The 19,914-nt window shown below is 42.7% G+C and overlaps 1 protein-coding gene across 1 annotated transcript in view; it reads right to left on the minus strand.

Moving 5' to 3' along the window:
• Positions 1–19,914, minus strand: part of TDRD9 (tudor domain containing 9) — a 195,750-nt gene that overhangs the window by 45,626 nt on the left and 130,210 nt on the right. Inside the window, exons 17-27 of the mRNA XM_040333083.1 lie at positions 19,810–19,873; positions 19,616–19,679; positions 18,312–18,356; positions 15,747–15,800; positions 15,377–15,490; positions 12,387–12,494; positions 12,138–12,238; positions 9,232–9,399; positions 3,636–3,747; positions 3,322–3,534; positions 779–868 (exon numbers count right to left, since the gene is read on the minus strand). Coding sequence (XP_040189017.1) covers positions 779–868; positions 3,322–3,534; positions 3,636–3,747; positions 9,232–9,399; positions 12,138–12,238; positions 12,387–12,494; positions 15,377–15,490; positions 15,747–15,800; positions 18,312–18,356; positions 19,616–19,679; positions 19,810–19,873 — 1,133 coding nt within the window. The remainder of the gene's footprint in view (positions 1–778; positions 869–3,321; positions 3,535–3,635; positions 3,748–9,231; positions 9,400–12,137; positions 12,239–12,386; positions 12,495–15,376; positions 15,491–15,746; positions 15,801–18,311; positions 18,357–19,615; positions 19,680–19,809; positions 19,874–19,914) is intronic.

Genomic DNA, 19,914 nt, shown 5'->3' on the forward strand with positions numbered 1-19,914 from the left:
TTCAAGTCCATCTTATAGCATCTTGTTAATGTGGCCAAAGCTTGTATTTTACTATGGTGGAAAGAGCCAGTTTCAATGTGATAATAAAAGTAGAGAAGGATGATGGACTAGCTTGTATTATGCCTCCAGATCAATCATGAAACCTACTCTAAAACCTGGTTTCAATGCAATGACTTCTACTTTTCAGGCAAATCAAACGGATCTCTGTTTGATCCTGTGTGTCCAAAGGAAACATGTTTGCCCTACTCCATCAAAGTACCTTTGTTTACGATTACCCCCCCCCCCCCTCATTACTCTATTGTCTTTTGTCTCCCACCGGTCCCTATTCGCCCCCTCCTATTCCACCCTTCCCTCCCATTGCTCATCTTCCTACTTGTCTTCCTGGCCCCCTACTCTGGTCAATAGTTACCCCTTATACCACCCTCCCACTTCCCATACCACTTCCTCCCCCCACCTGCCCCTTTCCATAAAAAAAAAAAAAGTCTAGGTCTATTGTGTACAGATTACAGCAAGCTGGATCCCATTAGCCCCTTGATAAATTCTGCCTGGTATGCTCCTCAACCTCTGCTAGTAGACCTGAGGTGAAGGGTGTCTTTTCTTTAACTCTACTATTGGTTATACATATTTTTGTTTTTTTGCATGTATAAAATTATCACACTCATGTTAATTCTGCTTTGAACAATGGTCTTCTCTATAATACCATCGTATCCCATCTTTTTCTGTATGCAAGTTTCCAAACATTACATTAAAAATACAATTATTAAAAACATAACTTGACCTGAAAAGGAAGATCCAGAAGATGGCTGGGAATGTTCCTCAAAGAGCTCAATTCAACTTTCGACTGATTGCCATAGTCCACAAAAAACACCTAGTGGAAAATTAACCAAAAAGTACATTAAATAAAAAGGTAGAGTATTACCACAAATTCACAAAAGTTTTAAATCGCTTTGTATGTGAGCACAATGCTTTTTAGAAACGCATTTCTGGGTAAGATAAAGAGAAAATGAAAAAAGGAAAAATAAGAGCAACTGTATTATATTCTGATGAGCTATTCTAGATGTTCGGAGGAAGGGGTACAGTACAATAGTCTATTTTTATCTTTTATACAGAATGGTCTTCCAGTGCATTTTGGCTTTTATTTTTTGGTGAATCTTATTTTTAGAGATGCAAAGCTGCAAGGATTGATACAAGGGTGAGTTGTAACAATTCTTGGCAAGCACATTCATTTTTACTACTTTATGAAATTGCAAAGTGGTGGGGATTTTGTGCAACAGAAGCTTTGTTACCTTAATGCAGTGTTTCTCAATTCCAGTCCTCAGGCCCCCCCAACAGGTCAGGTTTTCAGGATTTCCCTCAGATGAAAAGGCTGTGGTGATTACTAAGGCAGTGAAACTGATCAAATCACCTGTGCAAAATAATGGAAATCCTGAAAACCTGACCTGTTGGGGGGGCCTGAGGACTGGAATTGAGAAACACTGCCTTAATGCTTAGAACGTATTAAAGGAGAAGTCCAGTGTAACACTAAAATCGCTACATCCACGATCTAACACTAACCTATCTAGCCCTGTAGAGAGGAAATGAGTATACATACCTTTTGTAAAGCCACTCCGGTCCGGTCTCTAGCAGCGGAAGCTCTGCAGAGTACACAGCCGACAATTGCTGTGAAATGAATGGGAAGCAACGTCAACCATAGATACTATGGGGCTTTCGTTGTCCGCTGTGTCCTCTACACCCGCCTCCACAGGAAAGAAGCAGCTGACAGCTCAGCGTGGGATTGGTTTCTAAAAAGGTATGTATACCGATTTCTACTTTACAGGGATAGATAGGTTAGCGTTAGATCGTGGATGTCTATAGATGTAGTGATATTTTAGTGTTAGGCTGAACTTCTCCTTTAAAAGGTAAGAAAACAAATCTTAAAGGCTTTCCAACCAGTTTAGGCCAGAATTTTACTTTTTTCATAACTGGTCATTGGAAAATATTTTCCTGGATTTAAACATTTACTCAAGTATTCAATTGAGAATCATGGCTACAACAGCCAAACACTTGAAATTTCAAGGTCACATGAACATCTGCACATCAGTGGCATACAACATAAATTCTGTCGTTTTCCAGGAATGGGAACCCCGAGTGCTGCATACAGGTAGCATAACAAAATGAAATGCGTACAACCACCAAAAAGTCTGGGTTCAGGGATTAAGCCCATACGCTTTACACATTTGTATGGGAAACTGGGAGTATACCTTTTTTTCTTCTTCAATAATCTTTATTACAAATTTATCATACATATTAATTTACATAATTTTAAATTTTGTTTTATTTCAGTATCTTAAATTTTTTCATATATTTCCAATTTCATTTCCATTCTCTCTTACCACTCATTCCATTCCCTCTCATCCGTCTTAAAGGCACTATTTTCTTCCACCTTCTACAGTATTTTCTTGTATCCATGGTAAAATAAGATCTATTCCACTTTGCCCATATGTTTTCATATTTTTGCACATTTCCTTTTTGCTCATACATTATTCTTTCATGTGGGAAAACCTGGTTTACTGCTCTCACCCAGTGACTAAGGCCCCTTTCACACTTGGGCGAGAGGTGCGGTGGCGGTATAACGCCGCTAAAAATAGCGGCGCTCTACCGTCTGAATTGCCGTGGGATTTAGCCGATAGCGGTGCGGTATTAACCCCCGCTAGCGGCCGAAAAAAGGCTAATACCGCCCCCAATGCGCCTCGGCAAAGGCGAATTGCGGGCAGTATTACCGCGGTTTCCCATTGTTTTAAATGGGAAGGAGCGGTATACACACCGCTCCTCTCACCACTCCAAAGATGCTGCTTGCAGGAGATTTTTTTCTCTCCTGCCAGCGCATCGCCTCAGTGTGAAAGCCATTGGCAGCGCTCAGTGCCTGAAAGTCAAAATTCCAGAAAGGACCCCCCCAATCTTTAGAGCACAAGGCCTGCATATGGCCTCCAAGGCGATTTGAAAAGCTGCAGTGTAGAGATCAGTAGTGTGAAAAAAAAAAACTGTTACACTGGAAAAAAGTCAAGTCTCCTAAAACAATAGCAAAAAACTAAAGTACACTGAAGTAGGAGTGGTTATATCTGACTGGCCAGTGATTTTTTTTTTGTTGGCTAGTGTCCAAATCCTTTTATAGGTGACACTACAATTCAATTGTCTCTGAATAACTAAATCCTGTGTCCTTTAACAAACGAGAAAAAATAAAAATAGAGTTAAACATCTTTACTACACTAATAGTAGCGATTGATTTTGTTCATCATAACTGACAAACACAACAGCATTCAGGTTTATTTGTATGGCACATACCACTGCCTCTTTTCCGGATATGTACAATATCTGGGCCCTGTAGTACTCTGGGTGGTCATAATTTTTAAAGGGTGCCAAACAAATCAGATCTGGATGAGGACTTGTAGACAAAGGCAAAAGCTCCTGGTGGTTAATATCTGCCGCTAGGAGTCCAAGCACATCAGAGTTTCGATCATCAACACGATAGCCCCAGAAATGGCCAACTTCAACTACCTGTGGAGAAAAATGTACAACTATTGAGGCAAGAGGGGGGGGGGGGGGCAAATCAGGGGCTGCAATAAATAGGTTGATATACTTTATACTGGAGCACTTACCTCAGTAACACTGATGGATAAAACAAGCCCTTCAATGGTATCTGACAGTTCTGTAAAGGTCTGGGAAACGTGAAGTGGTTCTACTGTCTGCTTGTAAAAGTCCACAACAAATCTTGAAATATATATAAAAAATAAAATATTGTGACACTGGAATTACAAAGCCAAAAGTCATATGCCCAGTCTGTAAAATACGCATTATACTTTTTTTTATAGTGGCCATGTAAGCCATTTATAATGGTCATCGGGTTTTTTATTTACCAATTGCCCTCCGGACGATTAACCCCCCCACCTTCATGACCAGTCAATATTTTGCTTTTTGACACATATTTTAACTGACAAGTGCGTGGTCATGCAACATTGTACTTTCTTTTTTTTTTTACACAAATAGAGCATCTTTTTGGTGGCATTTGATCACCATTGTGGTTTTTATTTTTTGTGCTAAACAAAATTAGAAAAAAAAAAAAAACACTTTGGGAAAAAAACAATATTTTTAACTTCCTGTTCTAAAACAAATCCAATAATAATAATAAAAAAAAAATGCATTGTAAATTTAGGCCAATATGTATTCTGCTACATATTTTTGGAATAAAATCCCAATAAGCATATATAGATTGTAGATATTATAGCATCCACACAAAAACTATGTCATATATGTAGACACTCAACGACACTTTGAGAACCATCGACAAGAATACAGTGATCAGTACTACAAATATGCACTGGCTGTGAAGCGTACGCCTATATCAGGACGTCGGGAAGTTGTTAAGAGACCAAACTTCTAAAGGCCCGTACACAATCCAATTTTATGGCCATATTTGTCTGATGGATGTGTTGTGTCAGATAATCCGACCGTGTGTGTGCTCCATCAGACAATTGTTGACTGAATTAATGACAACAAATGTTGGCTGTTCATGTTCACCAACTGTCTGACAATAAATCTGTTACATCGGTTTATCCGATCGTGTGTACACAAATCCATCCAACTAAAATCCAAAGTACAAACACGCATACTCAGAACCAATGTTAAATATTAAGACGACATTAGCAGAAGTTGCCAAAAGGGTGGTGCTAAAGAGCAGAAAAACAGGATTTTTAGACAGCTTACCTGTAAAATCCTTTTCTTGGACTACACCACGGGACACAGAGACTAAGTCAGAGTCAGTTCCCCTCCATATAGCCCCTCCCATCCGGGAAGTACCTCAGTTTTGTAGCAAAGCAATAAGATTGACCTCTGTGTCCCGTGGTGTACGCCAAGAAAAGGATTTTACAGGTAAGCTGTCTAAAAATCTGTTTTCTTTATCGTACACCATAGGACACAAAGACTAAGCCTTTACATATTAGGACATCCCAGAGCAATGCTCCATATGAAAGGGGGTGGGGGGGGGGGGGGGGACACAGCTCAAGCAAGCCGCCCGGGACCAGAAGCCCTATACCGCTGCCTGCAGTACACTTTGCCCTAGGCGGCATCCTCCTGCCCTATCACGTCCACTTTGCAGGTCTGAGTCAACAAAGCCTGATGGTGCACTGCCCATGAAGCACTTATCGCCCTGGTTGAGTGCGTCCAAACAGAAAAGGGAAGAATCCTATTCTTTAAACCATAGGCTTGAAAAATTGTCTGTCGAATCCACCTGGAGATAGTGGATCTTGACGCCGCTTGTCCCTTCTTGGGACCATCTGGCAAAATAAACAAAATATTTGTTTTGTGTATCTGAGCGGTTGCCTGCAGATTCACAAGATCTAGAGAGTGTAATCATTTTTCCTCCGCTGTCTGAAAATGCGGAAAAAAAGAAGGCAGGATAATGTCCTGATTTAAATGAAAAGCCGACACCACCTTAGGTAAAAAGGCAGGATGGGGTCGTAGTACAATTTTGTCTTTATGACAAACTAAATAAGGCTCTTTGCAAGAAAGAGCTGCTAATTACGATACTCTTCTAGCTGAAGAGATAGCAATCAGAAATGCCAGCTTCCTGCTTAAAAGAATCAGCGGAATGTGGTGAATTGGTTCAAAAGGTTGCTTCTGCAACACTGTTAACACTAGATTCAGATCCCATGGGCACAAGGGAGACTTGACTGGCGGATTGATCTGCAGTACCCCCTGAATGAAAGCCCGCACTAGGGAATGAGATGCCAGTGGTCTTTGAAAGAAGACTAATAGAGCTGATATTTGACCCTTAATGGTACCAAGGGCTAATTTCATATCCACTCCTAGCTGGCAAAAGGCACGGATCCTGCTTATGTCATATCTTTGAGCATTCCATTTGTTGGTTTCACACCATGAAACATATTCTTTCCAGACCCTATAGTAAATAAGTCTGGAGGCTGGCTTTCTGGCATTAAGTGTAGAAAGCACTGGACCCGAGATCCCTCTCCTTTTCAGAATGTGGGTCTCAACAGCCAAACCATCAAACTTAGCGTTTGCAAGGAAGGATGGAACACTGGACCTTTGCGACAGCAGGTCGTGGCGAAGCGGAAGCTTCCAAGGTGTTCCTACCGCCATCTTTATGATCTCGGCGTACCAAGGTCTTCTAGGCCAATCTAGGGCCACTACGATTAGAGGAATCCTTTCCTTTCTGACCCTGCAGAGAAACCTCTGTAGAAGGGCAATCAGAGGGAATGCATAGATAAGTGAAAACGGAATCCATGGACCCACTAGTGCATCTGATCCGTAGGCCAGAGGATCTCTTGTCCTGGACACGAAGTTGTCCAATTTCCTGTAAAACCTGGAGGCTAACAGGTCTACATCCGGGGGTACCCCATCTCTGGCATATGGCCTGAAAGATCTCAGGGTGGAGAGACCACTCTCCTGGACAAAGTTGCTGGTGACTCAAGGAATCTGCTTGCCAGTTTTCTACCCCTGGAACGAAGATTGCAGAAAGACAAGGAACATGTTTTTCTGCTCGTCTTAAGATGCGATCCACCTCCTTTTGGGCGTCTCCGTGGTGATTGATATAAGCTACTGCTGTAGCATTGTCGGATTGAATCCGAACTGGGTGACCGTCTAACCTGCTTATCCAGGTCTTTAGGGCTAAGTTGCTGCCTGTAACTCGAGTATATTGATGGGCAGACTTTTCTCTCGGTTTTGGCCCAGGTCCCCTGGGCTGAAGCTTCTTCCAACACAGCTCCCTAGCCCCTAAGGCTGGCATCTGCAGATATCACCTTCCAGGTGACTGGGAGAAAGGATCTTCCTTTCTGTAAGTTCTTGGTTTGTAACCACCAACTGAAGCTTTGGCGCACCTGTGAGGACAGGCGCATGGGTAGATCCAGAGCTTGGATCTTCCTGTTCCAGGCGGCTAGAATGCTGCCCTGAAGTAGTCTCCAAATAAACTGGGCATAAGGGACGGCCTTGAAAGAGGCTACCATCTTGCCTAACAGTCGCATGCAAAGGCAGATTGAAGGTCTTTTCTTTGCCTTGACTACGTGGCTCAGGTCCCTTAGCTACTTGATCTTTGATTCTGGTAAGAATACCCGGCTTTGAGCTGTATCTATGATCATGCTCAGATACTCTACCCTTCTTTGGGCTTGTAGAGAGGACATTTGTAAGTTTACAATCCATCATAGGTGCTCCAGGTATTTTATAGTGGAAAGCACTGCGTGGTCTAGTCCTGCCATGGACTGATCTATTACAAGCAGATCGTCTAGATAGGCTGTTATGTTTAAGCATTGTGCTCTGAGATTGTCCAACAAAGGAGCTAGTACCTTTGTGAATACCCGGGGTGCTGTGGCCACTCCAAAGGGTAGAGCCACAAACTGAAAATGGCGATCTTCTACCGCAAACCTCAAAAATCTTTGGTGAGCAGGATGGATAGGTATATGTAATTATGCGTCCTTGATATCTATGGACACCATGATCTCGCCTTGTAGGGTGGCGGCTACTGATCGAATAGTTTCCATTCGGAAATGGTGAATATTCAGAAACGGATTTAACGATCTCAGATCCAGAATGCACGCTCATTTTAAAGGATCCTTGGAAAGCCTTGAGCTTCAGAACTGAAAAGATGGGACCTCTTGAAATTCCAGCTTGTAGGGATACTGTGGATACTACCCATCTGTCCTGGATTTCTGTCTGCCATGCCGCTGAAAACTGACAAAACGGATTGTCCAACGGATCTAACACTTTTCCGAATGAGGTGAGACAAAACTCAGCTCTTTACTACCTCTAGTGGCCAATTTTGAGAAGACACCCCTCACAATTTTGAAAAGGTCCTTCAGATAAATCCTTAGGCTCCTTTTCCTCTTACCTTAATCCCCGCCGCAGGTTTTTCTGCTGTAATATTTTCAGACAGTACCAATCTTCAGCCCTCTTGGCAGGCTTTGTGTGCCAACCTTCAGGGATACGAGTTTCCTATTTAAAGGAGACTTTCCCCTGAGCCTTGTAAAAGACTCTGAACAGGACTTTAAGTCTTGATACAAAAAGTGCCGGACACCAGAGCCCAGTTCTCCAAAGAGAGACATTACAGGCGACGCCTCTTTGCAGGAGGCCCGGATCCATTCCAGTTTTGGCATAACTTCATAGCCTCTTGGATTGATCAAAAAAAAAAGCATTGCTCCTTTGCCCCGAAGGGTCTATCTAGCAGAGCTTCCTTAGCACTTCTCCACGCGTCCTACACCTTAGACGCTGGCGAAAAACTGAGGTACTTCCCGGATGGGAGGGGCTATATGTAGGGGAACTGACTGATTGGTTGTGTCAGTGTCCCATCACCTCTTAGGCCCGGATTCACAAAGCACTTGCGCCGACGTATCTCGAGATACGCCGCGTAAGTGCAAATATGCGCCGTCGTATCTGTGCGCCTGACTCAGAAACGAAGATACGCCTGAAAATAGGCTTCATCCGATCAACGCAACTTGCCTACGCCGGCGTAGATTGGGTGCATATTTGCGCTGGTTGTATTTGGCGCTCCCATTGATTTTCAAATTAACATATGCAAATGAGGGAGATACACCGATTCACGAACTCACGAACGTACGTCCGGCGCAAAGTTATGCCCCATAAAGGAGGTGTAACTCAGCAGCATCCATGCAAAGGGAACACAAGCCGACGTATTTTACGTAGGACGTGAATATGACTAGGCGTAGGTTACGTTCACGCCGTAGGCAGTGATCCGGCGTATCTTAGGGAGTAGTTCCGACGTGATTGTGAGCATGCGCACTGGGATGCGTCCACGGGACGGCGCATGCACCGTTCGTTATTCGTATCTGTCTGGCGCTCGGCCCATCATTTGCATGGGGTCACGCCTCATTTGTATGGCTCACGCCCACTTCCACATACGCCGGCTTACGCCTAGGAAACCCTGCGCAGTTTTGGCAGCTCTGGCTTTGTGAATCAAGTGCTTGCCTCTCTGCGCTGGCGTAGCGTAAAGGAGATGCGCTACGGCGGCATAAATATGCGCCGCAGTATGTGAATCCGGGCCTATGTCTCTGTGTCCCATGGTGTACGATAAAGAAACCCACATTTAGGTTTTGTTAGCTGAAAATGTTGTGCCGTCTGTATGCAGAACAAGTTCACGGCCAACGCCCTTCGGACCAAAATCCACGGAAAAGTCCACTGGAAGTCCGATCGTGTGTATGAGGCTTTAGAAACATGTCCAATATACATTACCTGGATGATTTTAAATCAGTGACATCTTTAGAACTTTTTTCAATGGCCTCAGCAGAATGGACATTTAATGCAAGAGGAACTTTCATCATTGCCATCTTAACCGCTAGATTAACTGCAGAGAGAGTCTTAAACCGGTCAGTGGGATTGCGAGAGAACTCCACAAATGCTCTAAGAAGAAACAAAAAGAAAATTATTGGAAGAAAATTTACAACATACCACCTTCACATAAAATTCAAATGGGTACTTTAGTTACAAATGTCCAAAGCCACTGCCCATCCAAAAGTTAATATTTTTCCTGGAACATCTGTGCCAAAGATTAGCTCAAGGAAACTTCTTATATGCATGACCTATGACATAGATATAACTGGACATGCTTTCGAGCTGTCTCAAACACAAACTCCCGAGGCCTCACACTGGCCATTAAAAGTTGCTTTTACAAGGATTTTTTATTTATTTTTGGTCTCTAAACAGCCTTCTAGAGTAAGCCGATGTTTCAAAGTACACAAAGGCGTTTACAGGCGTATTTAAAGAAAAACATTAAGAGGCTGGGTAATGAAAAAATAGGTTATATTCCTGTTCACAGGAGAAGACTAGGCAGAACATGTTATATATTTAAATACATGTTACTTTAACAGAGTTGAACAGCCCCGCCCAGGGGGCGGTCGCTCCTGACATAACCTTCCTCCCTGCAGCATGCAGCCTCAGTTCGTAACAAGCAGTGCAAACCTAAAAAAGGAGGGGTGGGTGCTGTGTCCATCCATGGACGACAGAAAAAAGGATTTTACGGTGAGTACAAAAAAAATCCTATTTTCTCTTATCGTCCATGGACGGGCACAGTCTTCTCAATAGAGCTGCACGATTAATCGTAAGAAAATCACTATGTCAAATCACCCCCCTGCGCGATCTCCAGGACGGATGACCCGCGATTTTCAGGTGCGGCCATAGGAAAGTCCCCGACTTCGGCCTAGCTGCAGAGTGGCGGCCATCTTGGTACACCCGGCGGCGGCTGTGTATCTTGTGATTGGCCAGGCTCGTCAATAGAGGGCGTGTTCGGGAAGAATGTCGCCGTGGTGTGTGCGTTAGTGGGGTTCTCCCGTCCGTGGTGTGCGCGTTAGTGGGGTTCTCCCGTCCGTGGTGTGCGCGTTAGTGGGGTTCTCCCGTCCGTGGTGTGCGCATTAGTAGGGTTCTCCCGTCCGTGGTGTGTGCATTAGTGGGGTTCTCCCGTCCGTGGTGTGCGCATTAGTGGGGTTCAATGTTGAATATTGATAAGGCATCGTTTGAGTCCACTAAAGTCGCAGCTAAGAAAATTTATTTTTTCAATACGGCTATTACAAAAGCGCTCGACTACTTAGCCCCCCTAAAGAGAAATCATTGCATTAGGCAAGAAAATAATAATCCCTCTGGTTCACCCAGGTGACCAGAAGTTTAAAATAGAAGTGCAGAGCAGCGGAGAAGGCGTGGAGAAAAAATCTGGCTCCCACCTCCAAGGAGGTATATACCGCAGCCCTGAGGAACTATAAACTAGGGATACAAACTGCCAAAAAGCAGTTTTTCTCTGAAAAAATTGCTAATGCTAAAAATGCAGCAGCTGAACTCTTTAGAGTTGCGAAAAATCTAGCTAATCCAGTATGTAGACAGCCGGAAAAAGAAGCTTCACCAGAGTTTTGTAATATTTTATCAAATTATTTTAACAAAAAGATAGAAATTATTAGGAACAATATCAAAGTAGTAGATATTGAGGAATCTTGTCCCATCTATGAAGGTACAAGATTCTCTAGTTTTGTGGACGTCTCTACTTTAGATACTTTAGATATTCTGAATATCCTCAAGTCGCTTAGAGCCTCGTCCTCATCATTTGATCCTTTCATTGCGCAACTAGTGAAGGACGCCGCAGAGACATTGGCCCCCTTTATTGCCGACATTGTAAATACTTCTTTCTCCACCGGAACAGTGCTGGGTATTCTGAAGCGGGCTGTGATTATCCCCCTGCTGAAGAAAGCTAACCTGGCACGCTCCGTGTTGAGCAATAATCGTCCCATTTCAACTCTACCGTTTCTGGCAAAAATCATGGAACGAGCCGCAGTGTGGCAAATTCAGCCCCATCTCGAGTCCAATTCCATTCTCGATTCTAACTATTTTAAATTTGATCTGTTCCACTGCCTGTGTGTGTTTTTTTGGTTGTTGCTGTATTGTTGTTCTCGGCGCATCGAGGCCTACGGGTAACTGACTGCGTTTTGTACTTTTAAGAATCTTAATAAATAAATAAAAAATAGGGAGGAGGGAGGGGAGAGAAGAAAGGAAGGGTGGGAAAAAAACCTTTGTCGACTTCCCCGGGAATGCCCAGCCATGCCAGCCTGCCGAAGCAGGGGGAACTGTTATTTACCTGTCCTGCGTGGACCTCTGGAGAATCCCTGACAGATCCACCACCCGAGTAGTAGGGGGGTAGCTGTCGGCCCGGCACACTGACACGGACAGCAATTGACCCGGTCATATGTGTGCCCCAGAGTGCTTAGATCACCGGCCACCACTGGAGCAAACGGGGCATATCGTGGCCGACCTAGCGCGTAGCTAAAGGTCTGCACATGCTCGATGGCCGAAACTGGGAAACTACAAGGATCTAGAACATCCAGCCTGTCGCCCAGTCGGCAGTTGATAGTACACCACATGATCAACGTATGAAAAATAATACTAAAAAAATAATTATCCAGGACCTAATGGTCCCCCAGGGAGCCAGGTCCTTCTCCTATGCTGGGCGGTACTGTACAGTTTAATGTTGATTTAACACTTTAACATGTTTCTGCCTAGTCCTCTCCTAATAGAAGGCTAATACCCTACTGTCAAGAATATGCTGCTGTGTCCGTCCATGAACGCAAGAGAAAATGTAACTTAACATTTCCTCTACTTACCTTGAACCATCAACTAAAATAGACTTTACTTGACCGCATTGTCTGAAAAGAGACTGCATCTGCTTGTGGTAAAGAAATCCATATGGTGGAACATTCTTTAGCTGTTTGTTGTATTGAAGAAAGACCGTAAAAGAAAAGAAAAAAAAAAACTGAGAAATAGCTTGCTTAAAGTCATTTAAATTTACTTATTTCTTCATTTCACTTGTATCATTCTTTCATGTCCAACATTGTGCTGGCCCCACTACATACCACAATCGTAGTCTTTGGATCCTTGCCTCCAAGTTCTCGAATAGCGGACTCTTGATCTGATGGGCCATATGTAAAATAATTTGGGTAGAACGACCCGGCTATAACAACCTGAAAAATGTTAAAGACCAACAAATTAGGTAGCAATGGTACAATAATAAAAAAAATTTAAAATAAATAAAAAAAATTAAATCATTTGCACTTGGAAAGAAATGACAATGCACATTTAGATTCTGACACAAATCTAATTTAATTGCATGTGTATACAAGGTCTGTTACACAGATTTACATACTGTATTATGGATGGTAAAAAAAAGAAACAGGACCAGGAAAAAAAATATAGGGGCAGATCCACAGAGAGAGTACGCCGGCGTATCTACTGATACGCCGGCATACTTTCAAATTTCCGCGTCGTATCTTTAGTTTGAATCCTCAAACCAAGATACGACGGCATCTGGGTTAGATCCGACAGGCGTACGGCTTCGTACGCCTTCGGATCGTAGATGCAATACTTCGGCGTCCGCTGGGTGGAGTTTGCGTTGTTTTTCGCGTCGGGGATGCAAATTAGCTATTTCCGACGAACGTACGTGCGGCCGTTGCATTCTCTTACGTCAGCTTTTTCCGGCGTATAGTTAAAGCTGGTGTTTTGCGGCGTATAGTTCGATTTGCCATGTTAACTATGACAGTCGTTCCCGCGTTTAATTCGATTTTTTTTGTTTTCCGCAAGTCGTCCGTGAATCGGAATGTACGCAATTCACATCCAAGTTAAAAAAGACGTCCTAGCGACGTCATTTAGCGCAATGCACGGCGGGAAATTTCAGGACGGCGCATGCGCAGTTCATTCGGCGCAGTGACGCGCTTCATTTAAATGAAACACGCCCCCTAATCGCCGATTTGAATTCCGCCGCCAGAGATAGACTACGCCGCCATAACTTATGACGCAAAATCTTCCTGGATTCGAACAAAAACGAGGTAAGGTACAGCGGCGTAGCGTATCTCTGTGGATCTGCCCCATAGTATGTAAGAAAACTGCAGGAGGTTTAGGCTGGCTTGATGCACTGATCTAAAAGATAAACAAAGGACAACTAGTTTCAAGATAAAAAACACATAACCAATATCTGGAAATATTTGATCCCATCACCTTATTGTGTGTAGCTAGTGAACTTCTTTAAGTGCCACCATACTCTTGCTACCAGCATTTACATTACAGTAAAATCTTGGTTTGACTGCGTTTTGCAAGATAAGCAAACATTTTTAAAACATTTTGACTTGATATACAAGCAATGTCTTTATATAAGAGTAGCGTCATGTCACAACCGAGTATAAAATAGAAGAGAGGTGCCTCTTAGTGTAGAAATATGGTTACATTTAATGAAAGTACACCATTCTCCTCACTGCCATTGATGTCGTTCCTTCCACTAGCAGTTCAAGCCTCACTTTCAGATCGCTCTACTGCAGGGTAGTCTTTCCAGTCACGATTGCAGACTGACAGAGGTGAGAGCTGGCGGTGAGGACGACGGTCTATGGTGGATCGCTTTACTCTGGATGCCTGCATACTTAGATATGCCTCTTTTAATCATCAGCCATGTGAATTTCTAAATGTTGTACTTTCATTAAATGTAACCCATATTGCTACACTTAGCGGTGCCTCTCTTCTCTTTTATACTCTGTAGCTCCTGCTGGATTTTGCTTCTAATCCCCTTGTGAAGGCTTCCATTTGTGGATAGACATTTTATGGTTACACAACTTCTCACATTGCTATAATTTTTATATGGACTATAAACTGGTTGTGGAACGAATCATTTGAGTTTCCATAATTTTTTATGGGAAAATTTGCATTGATATACAAGTGCTTTAGAATACAATCATGCTTCCAGAAAAAAATTATTCTCGCAATCCAAGGTTTTATTGCATCTTGCATCATAGAGATTAAAAAGTAAAAAAAAAAAAATTACTTTGGAATTATAAACATCTAAACATTTTAATGTATATCTAAATATAACCATAATTTGTGAGTAGCTCATTATTCAGAATGTAGAATAGCTGAAGTCAGCAGACAGGCTCAAGTCCATGTATGCAAACTGGATGCGCTTTGAACCGCATCCGATTCACATGTGTACTGGCAGCCTTCTCCATGGAGCCGGTTCACATATGGGAACACATCTCAATTGAACGTCAGTTTTAAACACAAGTTCAATCCGGGGAAGAAAAAAAACCTGCGTGGGGTCCTCCCCAAATTCATACCAGACCCTTAGGGGCCCCAGTTCCTGCCCCCCTGTGAATAAGTATGGGTTACATATAGTGCATCCGGAAAGTATTCACAATGCTTCACAATACCCCATAATGACAACGTGAAAGTCGTCCTGACACAGGAACTGTATTTCTTATTGATTTATTCATGATTGATTTTTAGAACATGGAGAGGAGTAAATGATGCAGCACAAGCATCATGCTTTAACCGCTTAAGACCCAGACCATTATGCAGGTAAAGGACCTGGCCCCTTTTTTGCGTTTTGGCACTGCGTCGCTTTAACTGACAATTGCGCGGTCGTGCGATGTGGCTCCCAAACAATCAGTGACAAGCCAAAGAAGAACGGGGAAGGTTTGTTTACACTCACCTCTCCCCGTTCTTCAGCTCCTGTGACCCGATCGCGGGACACCGGCGGCGATCGGGTCCGCGGGTGCCGTCACGGAGCTCAGGACTAGGTCGCGAGCGCGCCGCTGGCGGTACGTGCGCGACCCACGGCTGGGATCTTAAAGGCGACATACCTGTACGTGCTTGTGCCCAGCCGTGCCCTTTTGCAAACGCATATCGGCGTGAAGGGGTCCTTAAGTGGTTAAAGGAACAGATTTATTTGTTTTGGTTACAACCAATTTAATACCATAATTAAATAAGACATCCCCTGAAAATAAGCCCTAGTTTTTTTTTCTTTCCCAAAAACTATATAAGACCCATTTCATTTTTATGTGCGACTGTGAATGAAGCTATAAACCTGGAGTATGAAGCGCTGCTTGTGCTTGTAGTCTGGATCCAAGCTTGCTCGTTCATTAACATGCATGTTGAAATGAGCAACTCGCTTTTTCAGCTCATCATACAAGGCAGCCACCTGAGGAGAAGCCAAAACGTATTTACAGAGGCACATTGGTAAACATATTTCAATAAAACTGCCTGAGAATTACTGAGATATCTGAAAATATCTACCCATTTGAAAAAAAGTGCTTAAATGTACTGTTGTAATGGCAGGAAAGCTTTGGTGGGATTTCTACTAAAACAACAAAAGTATACAACAGAGGTAATTACACTCAAAGCGAGCCTGTCATAAAACATTAGTAATGTCTGCCATTTCTCAGCTAAACACTCACCTCTTTTATTCTTTTGATCTGAAAGTAGTTTGATTTGCCCCATTCCATTTCATCCTAGGAGAAAAGTGAATAGGATATTTGAATACTGAATACGCTAAAACACCAAATTATATATCAACTAATGTAACATTGCAGTGGGGAGGTGATGGAGTTAACTAACATGTGACAGCCAATCATCAAGAGTGCCGCACTAAGCCTGCAACTTCTGCTTAACTCTGTCATTCATAAAAGTTGTACTATTGCTTTTATAAAAAAAACAGGCTCTGTAGGGGGTGTCTTAGTCATCTGTATTTACTTTAGACCTTAAATATAACATTTTTATATTTCAAGTTAAAGCAGATCTCCACCCTAAAGTGAAGTCGCGCTGATCGGCACCCGCCCCCCCTCCGGTGTCACATTTGACACCTTTCAGGGGGAAGGGGGGTGCAGATACCTGTCTACAGACAGGTATTTGCACCCACTTCCGGCCACACGATACGGGCAAAGGACGGGTTTTTTCCTGGCTTCCCGTCCGTCCCCCGTTGTATGCTGGGAACACTCGGCTCCCAGCACACAGCGTTAGCCAATCGGCGGGCGCAGCGCGACTCGCGCATGCGCTGTAGGGAACCGGGCAGTGAAGCCGGAGAGCTTCACTTCCCGGTTCCCTCACCGTGGATGGAGGGGGGAGCAGCAGGGTGACGAGCGATTGCTCGTCATCTGCTGCGGACGGCGCTGGACTCCAGGACAGGTAAGTGTCCTTATATTAAAAGTCAGCAGCTGCAGTATTTGTAGCTGCTGGCTTTTAATATATTTTTTTAGTGGCACATCCGCTTTAAACATCTGACTTGTCACAGATATTTCAAGCAATAGAAAAACAGTATACAAAATAAACATCAGGAAAAAAATTATAATAAAATAGTGATCGCAACCTAGCAAAGTAAGGCCACACAAAAAAAAGTTGAAGCCTCAGAATTCATCTAGTTAAAGTGTAGGGCATTGCCTAAACACATAGCAAATAATTACAGAAAGATTAATACAATTTCAAAACATGTCACTGGATAGCTAAAATGTCTTTAACCACTTGCTTACTGTGCACATATAACCCCCCCCCCCCACCTTCCTGGCCAGGCAAAATTTCAGCTTCCGGCACTGCGTCGCTTTAACCGACAATTGCGCGGTCGTGCGAAGTGGATCCCAAACAAAATAGACGTTCTTTTTTTCCTGACAAATAGAGCTTTCTTTTGGTGGCATTTGATCGCCTGTGCGGTTTTTATTTTTTGTGCTATAAACAAAAAAAAAGCGTCAATTTTGAAAAAAAAAGAAACAATATTTTTTACTTTAATAAATATCCAATTAAATTTTTTCTCAGTTTAGGCCGATACGTATTCTTCTACATATTTTTGGTAAAAAAAAAAAACGTAATAAGCGTATAGTGACTGGTTTGCGCAAAAGTTATAGCGCCTACAAAATAGGGGACATAATTATGATTTTTTTTATTATGTTTTTTTTTTACTAGCAATGGCGGCTATCTGCGATTTTTTTATTGGGACTGCGACATTTTTGACACATTTTTAAGTCCATTCTCATTTATACAGTGAACATTGCTATAAATATGCACTAATTACTGTATAAATGTGACTGGCAGGGAAGGGGTTAAACACTAGGGGGCGATCAAGGGGTTAAGTGTGTCCTAGAGAGTGATTCTAATTGTGGGGGGATGGTCTCACTACAACATGACAGAGATCACTGCTCCCGATGACTAGGAGCAGTAGATCCCCATCATGTTGCTACGCAGAACAGCGAAATGCCTTGTATACATAAGCATCTCCCCATTCTTTCTCTCCGTGTCATGATCGATGGCCACCAGCGAACATCGAGTTTGTGAGAGCTGCGGTGGCACGCTCTCGTGGCGTGCACTAGGCAGCAAGTTCAAAGGGACGCCCATTTGCCTGCCCGTGCCATTCTGCCGAGGAAAATCGGCGGTTGGCAAGTGGTAAAAAAAATTAATAATTGCATGCTGATGTACTTTGCCATGGTCTTGCACGACTGGAAAACTTTCATTTTACTGTGCATGCATTCAGGATGCGTTTTAAAAAAGCATCTGCTGTAAGCAAGCCCTAGCCGAAGGGATTAATATATCAAAGAGGGTGATTATTTCTGCAAACACAAAAATATTTGTCTTAGTATTTGTGTCACAAGAAACCTTTTACATACTTCACATGGTACAAAACCCCTAAAAATCTCTTTTAATTCAAGGTTGTAATGAAAAAGAGGAAACATTCCAGGTCAATAATGACGCAAGGCACTGTACATGATGGTACATGTGTGCAGCTCATCACATGTACATTGTAGTGTGCTGTAGTGCATTGTGCCTAATGGCTGCCATTACCAATGTCATGACAACTTAAAGCACATAGAGCAGGTTGTGTACAATGCATTGCAGAAAAGTATGCGTTGCCACGAGGCGCAAGTCTGATTTGGCTCAAGAAGTTTAATTTCTAGTATGATAACCAAGTCTGTTGTAAACCACCTGACAAATAATGCAAAAATACAAAATGCATTGAATGCAAAACATTGTTTACACACCTTGGGATTTCTAAGATCACCTCTCTCCTTGCAATCTTGCCAAAACTAGAGGGTGGGGGAAAAAAAAAAAAAAAAAATCAGCTTTCAATAGTCGAGATGAAGTGACAATCTACTGTATATTGCTGGTGTATTAATACAGAATCCTAGCAAAACTTAAAAGCGCCATCTTGATCCTGGCTTTGTAGTTGACTTACATTATCACTTTCTGGTTAGTTATGTCATCATATCACAACCGAAACTTAAACATCTACAGTGCATCCGGAAACTATTCACAGCGCTTCACTTTTTCCACATTTTGTTGCGTCACAGCCTTTTCCCCCAAAATTCTAAAAATACCCTTAGCGATAACCTGATGGAAACTGACAGATCTCCAGTGTTTCTGTGGTGAGAGGAGCACCATCCAGAAGAACAACCATCCCTACAGCGCTCCACAAATCAGGCCTGTATGGTAGAGTGGTCAGAAGGAAGCCACATGACAGTCCATCTGGAGTGTCATGTATGGAGGAAACTAGGGTTGTCCCGATAACACTTTTTTAAGACAGAGTACAAGTACCAATACTTTTTTTCAAGCACGGAAGGGGAGAGAAACACGGCGGGAATACACAGAGGAATACATGGAGGAATACATGGCGGGAATACACGGAGGAATACACGGAGGAATACACTATACAGCGGTGATCGGTGATTGTAACTTCCCCATGCACTGATCACCCCTGACAGTACAAATATCGGGTGAAGCATCGGGAGCATTTGCCCGAGTATAAGTACTCGGGCAAATGCTTGGTATCGGAATCAGGACAACCCTAGAGTAAACCAGGCACAACTCATCACCTGTACAATACTATCCCTACAGTGAATTATGGTGGTGCCAGCATCATGCTGTGGGGATGTTTTACAGCAGCAGGATCTGGTAGACTAGTCAGGATTGAGGGAACGATTGTACAGGACATCCTTGATGAAAACCTGCTCCAGGGGCGCTCTGGCCCTCTGGCTTGTAGCACTATACGCAGAAAGACTTGAGGATGTAATTGGTGCTTTAACAAAGGATTGCTAAAAGGCTGTGAATACCAATGTACATGCAATTTTTTTTATTATTATTTCTTAATCTGCAAAGATTTCAAACTTTAAACATTAACATTATGGGGTATTGTTTGTAGAATTTTTTGGAAAATAATGAATTTATTGCCATTTTGGAGCAAGGCTGTAACATTTTTTTTTTATTATTACTCTTTTTTGTTTTAGGGGACAAAAAAAATTTTTTTTTTTTTGCTGAAAATCCCTATAAGAAGGGATAGTGAACTTACCCGGAAAGCATTGACAAGAGCAATGCAATCACTCCTACTATTACCAGCATAACTCAATTTGCTCCTGTGAATGAAAATAAGCCATAAGAACTAGTCATGAAAACTATCCACAACTGCATTATATTAGGATTACATGTATGACTACATTGTTATTGCACAACAGCAGCAAAAACAGACTGCACTATATAAATTACCTGTATCCGTCAAGGTGCTGTCTGAAGGGCATTGCAAAGAAGTTTCTTAATGAAAGAGCGGCAGCTTTAAAAAAATAAATATATATATAGAAAAGTCAAAAATTG

The sequence above is a fragment of the Rana temporaria genome, chromosome 13, assembly GCF_905171775.1.
Source record: "Rana temporaria chromosome 13, aRanTem1.1, whole genome shotgun sequence".
Taxonomy (NCBI): Eukaryota; Metazoa; Chordata; class Amphibia; order Anura; family Ranidae; genus Rana; species Rana temporaria.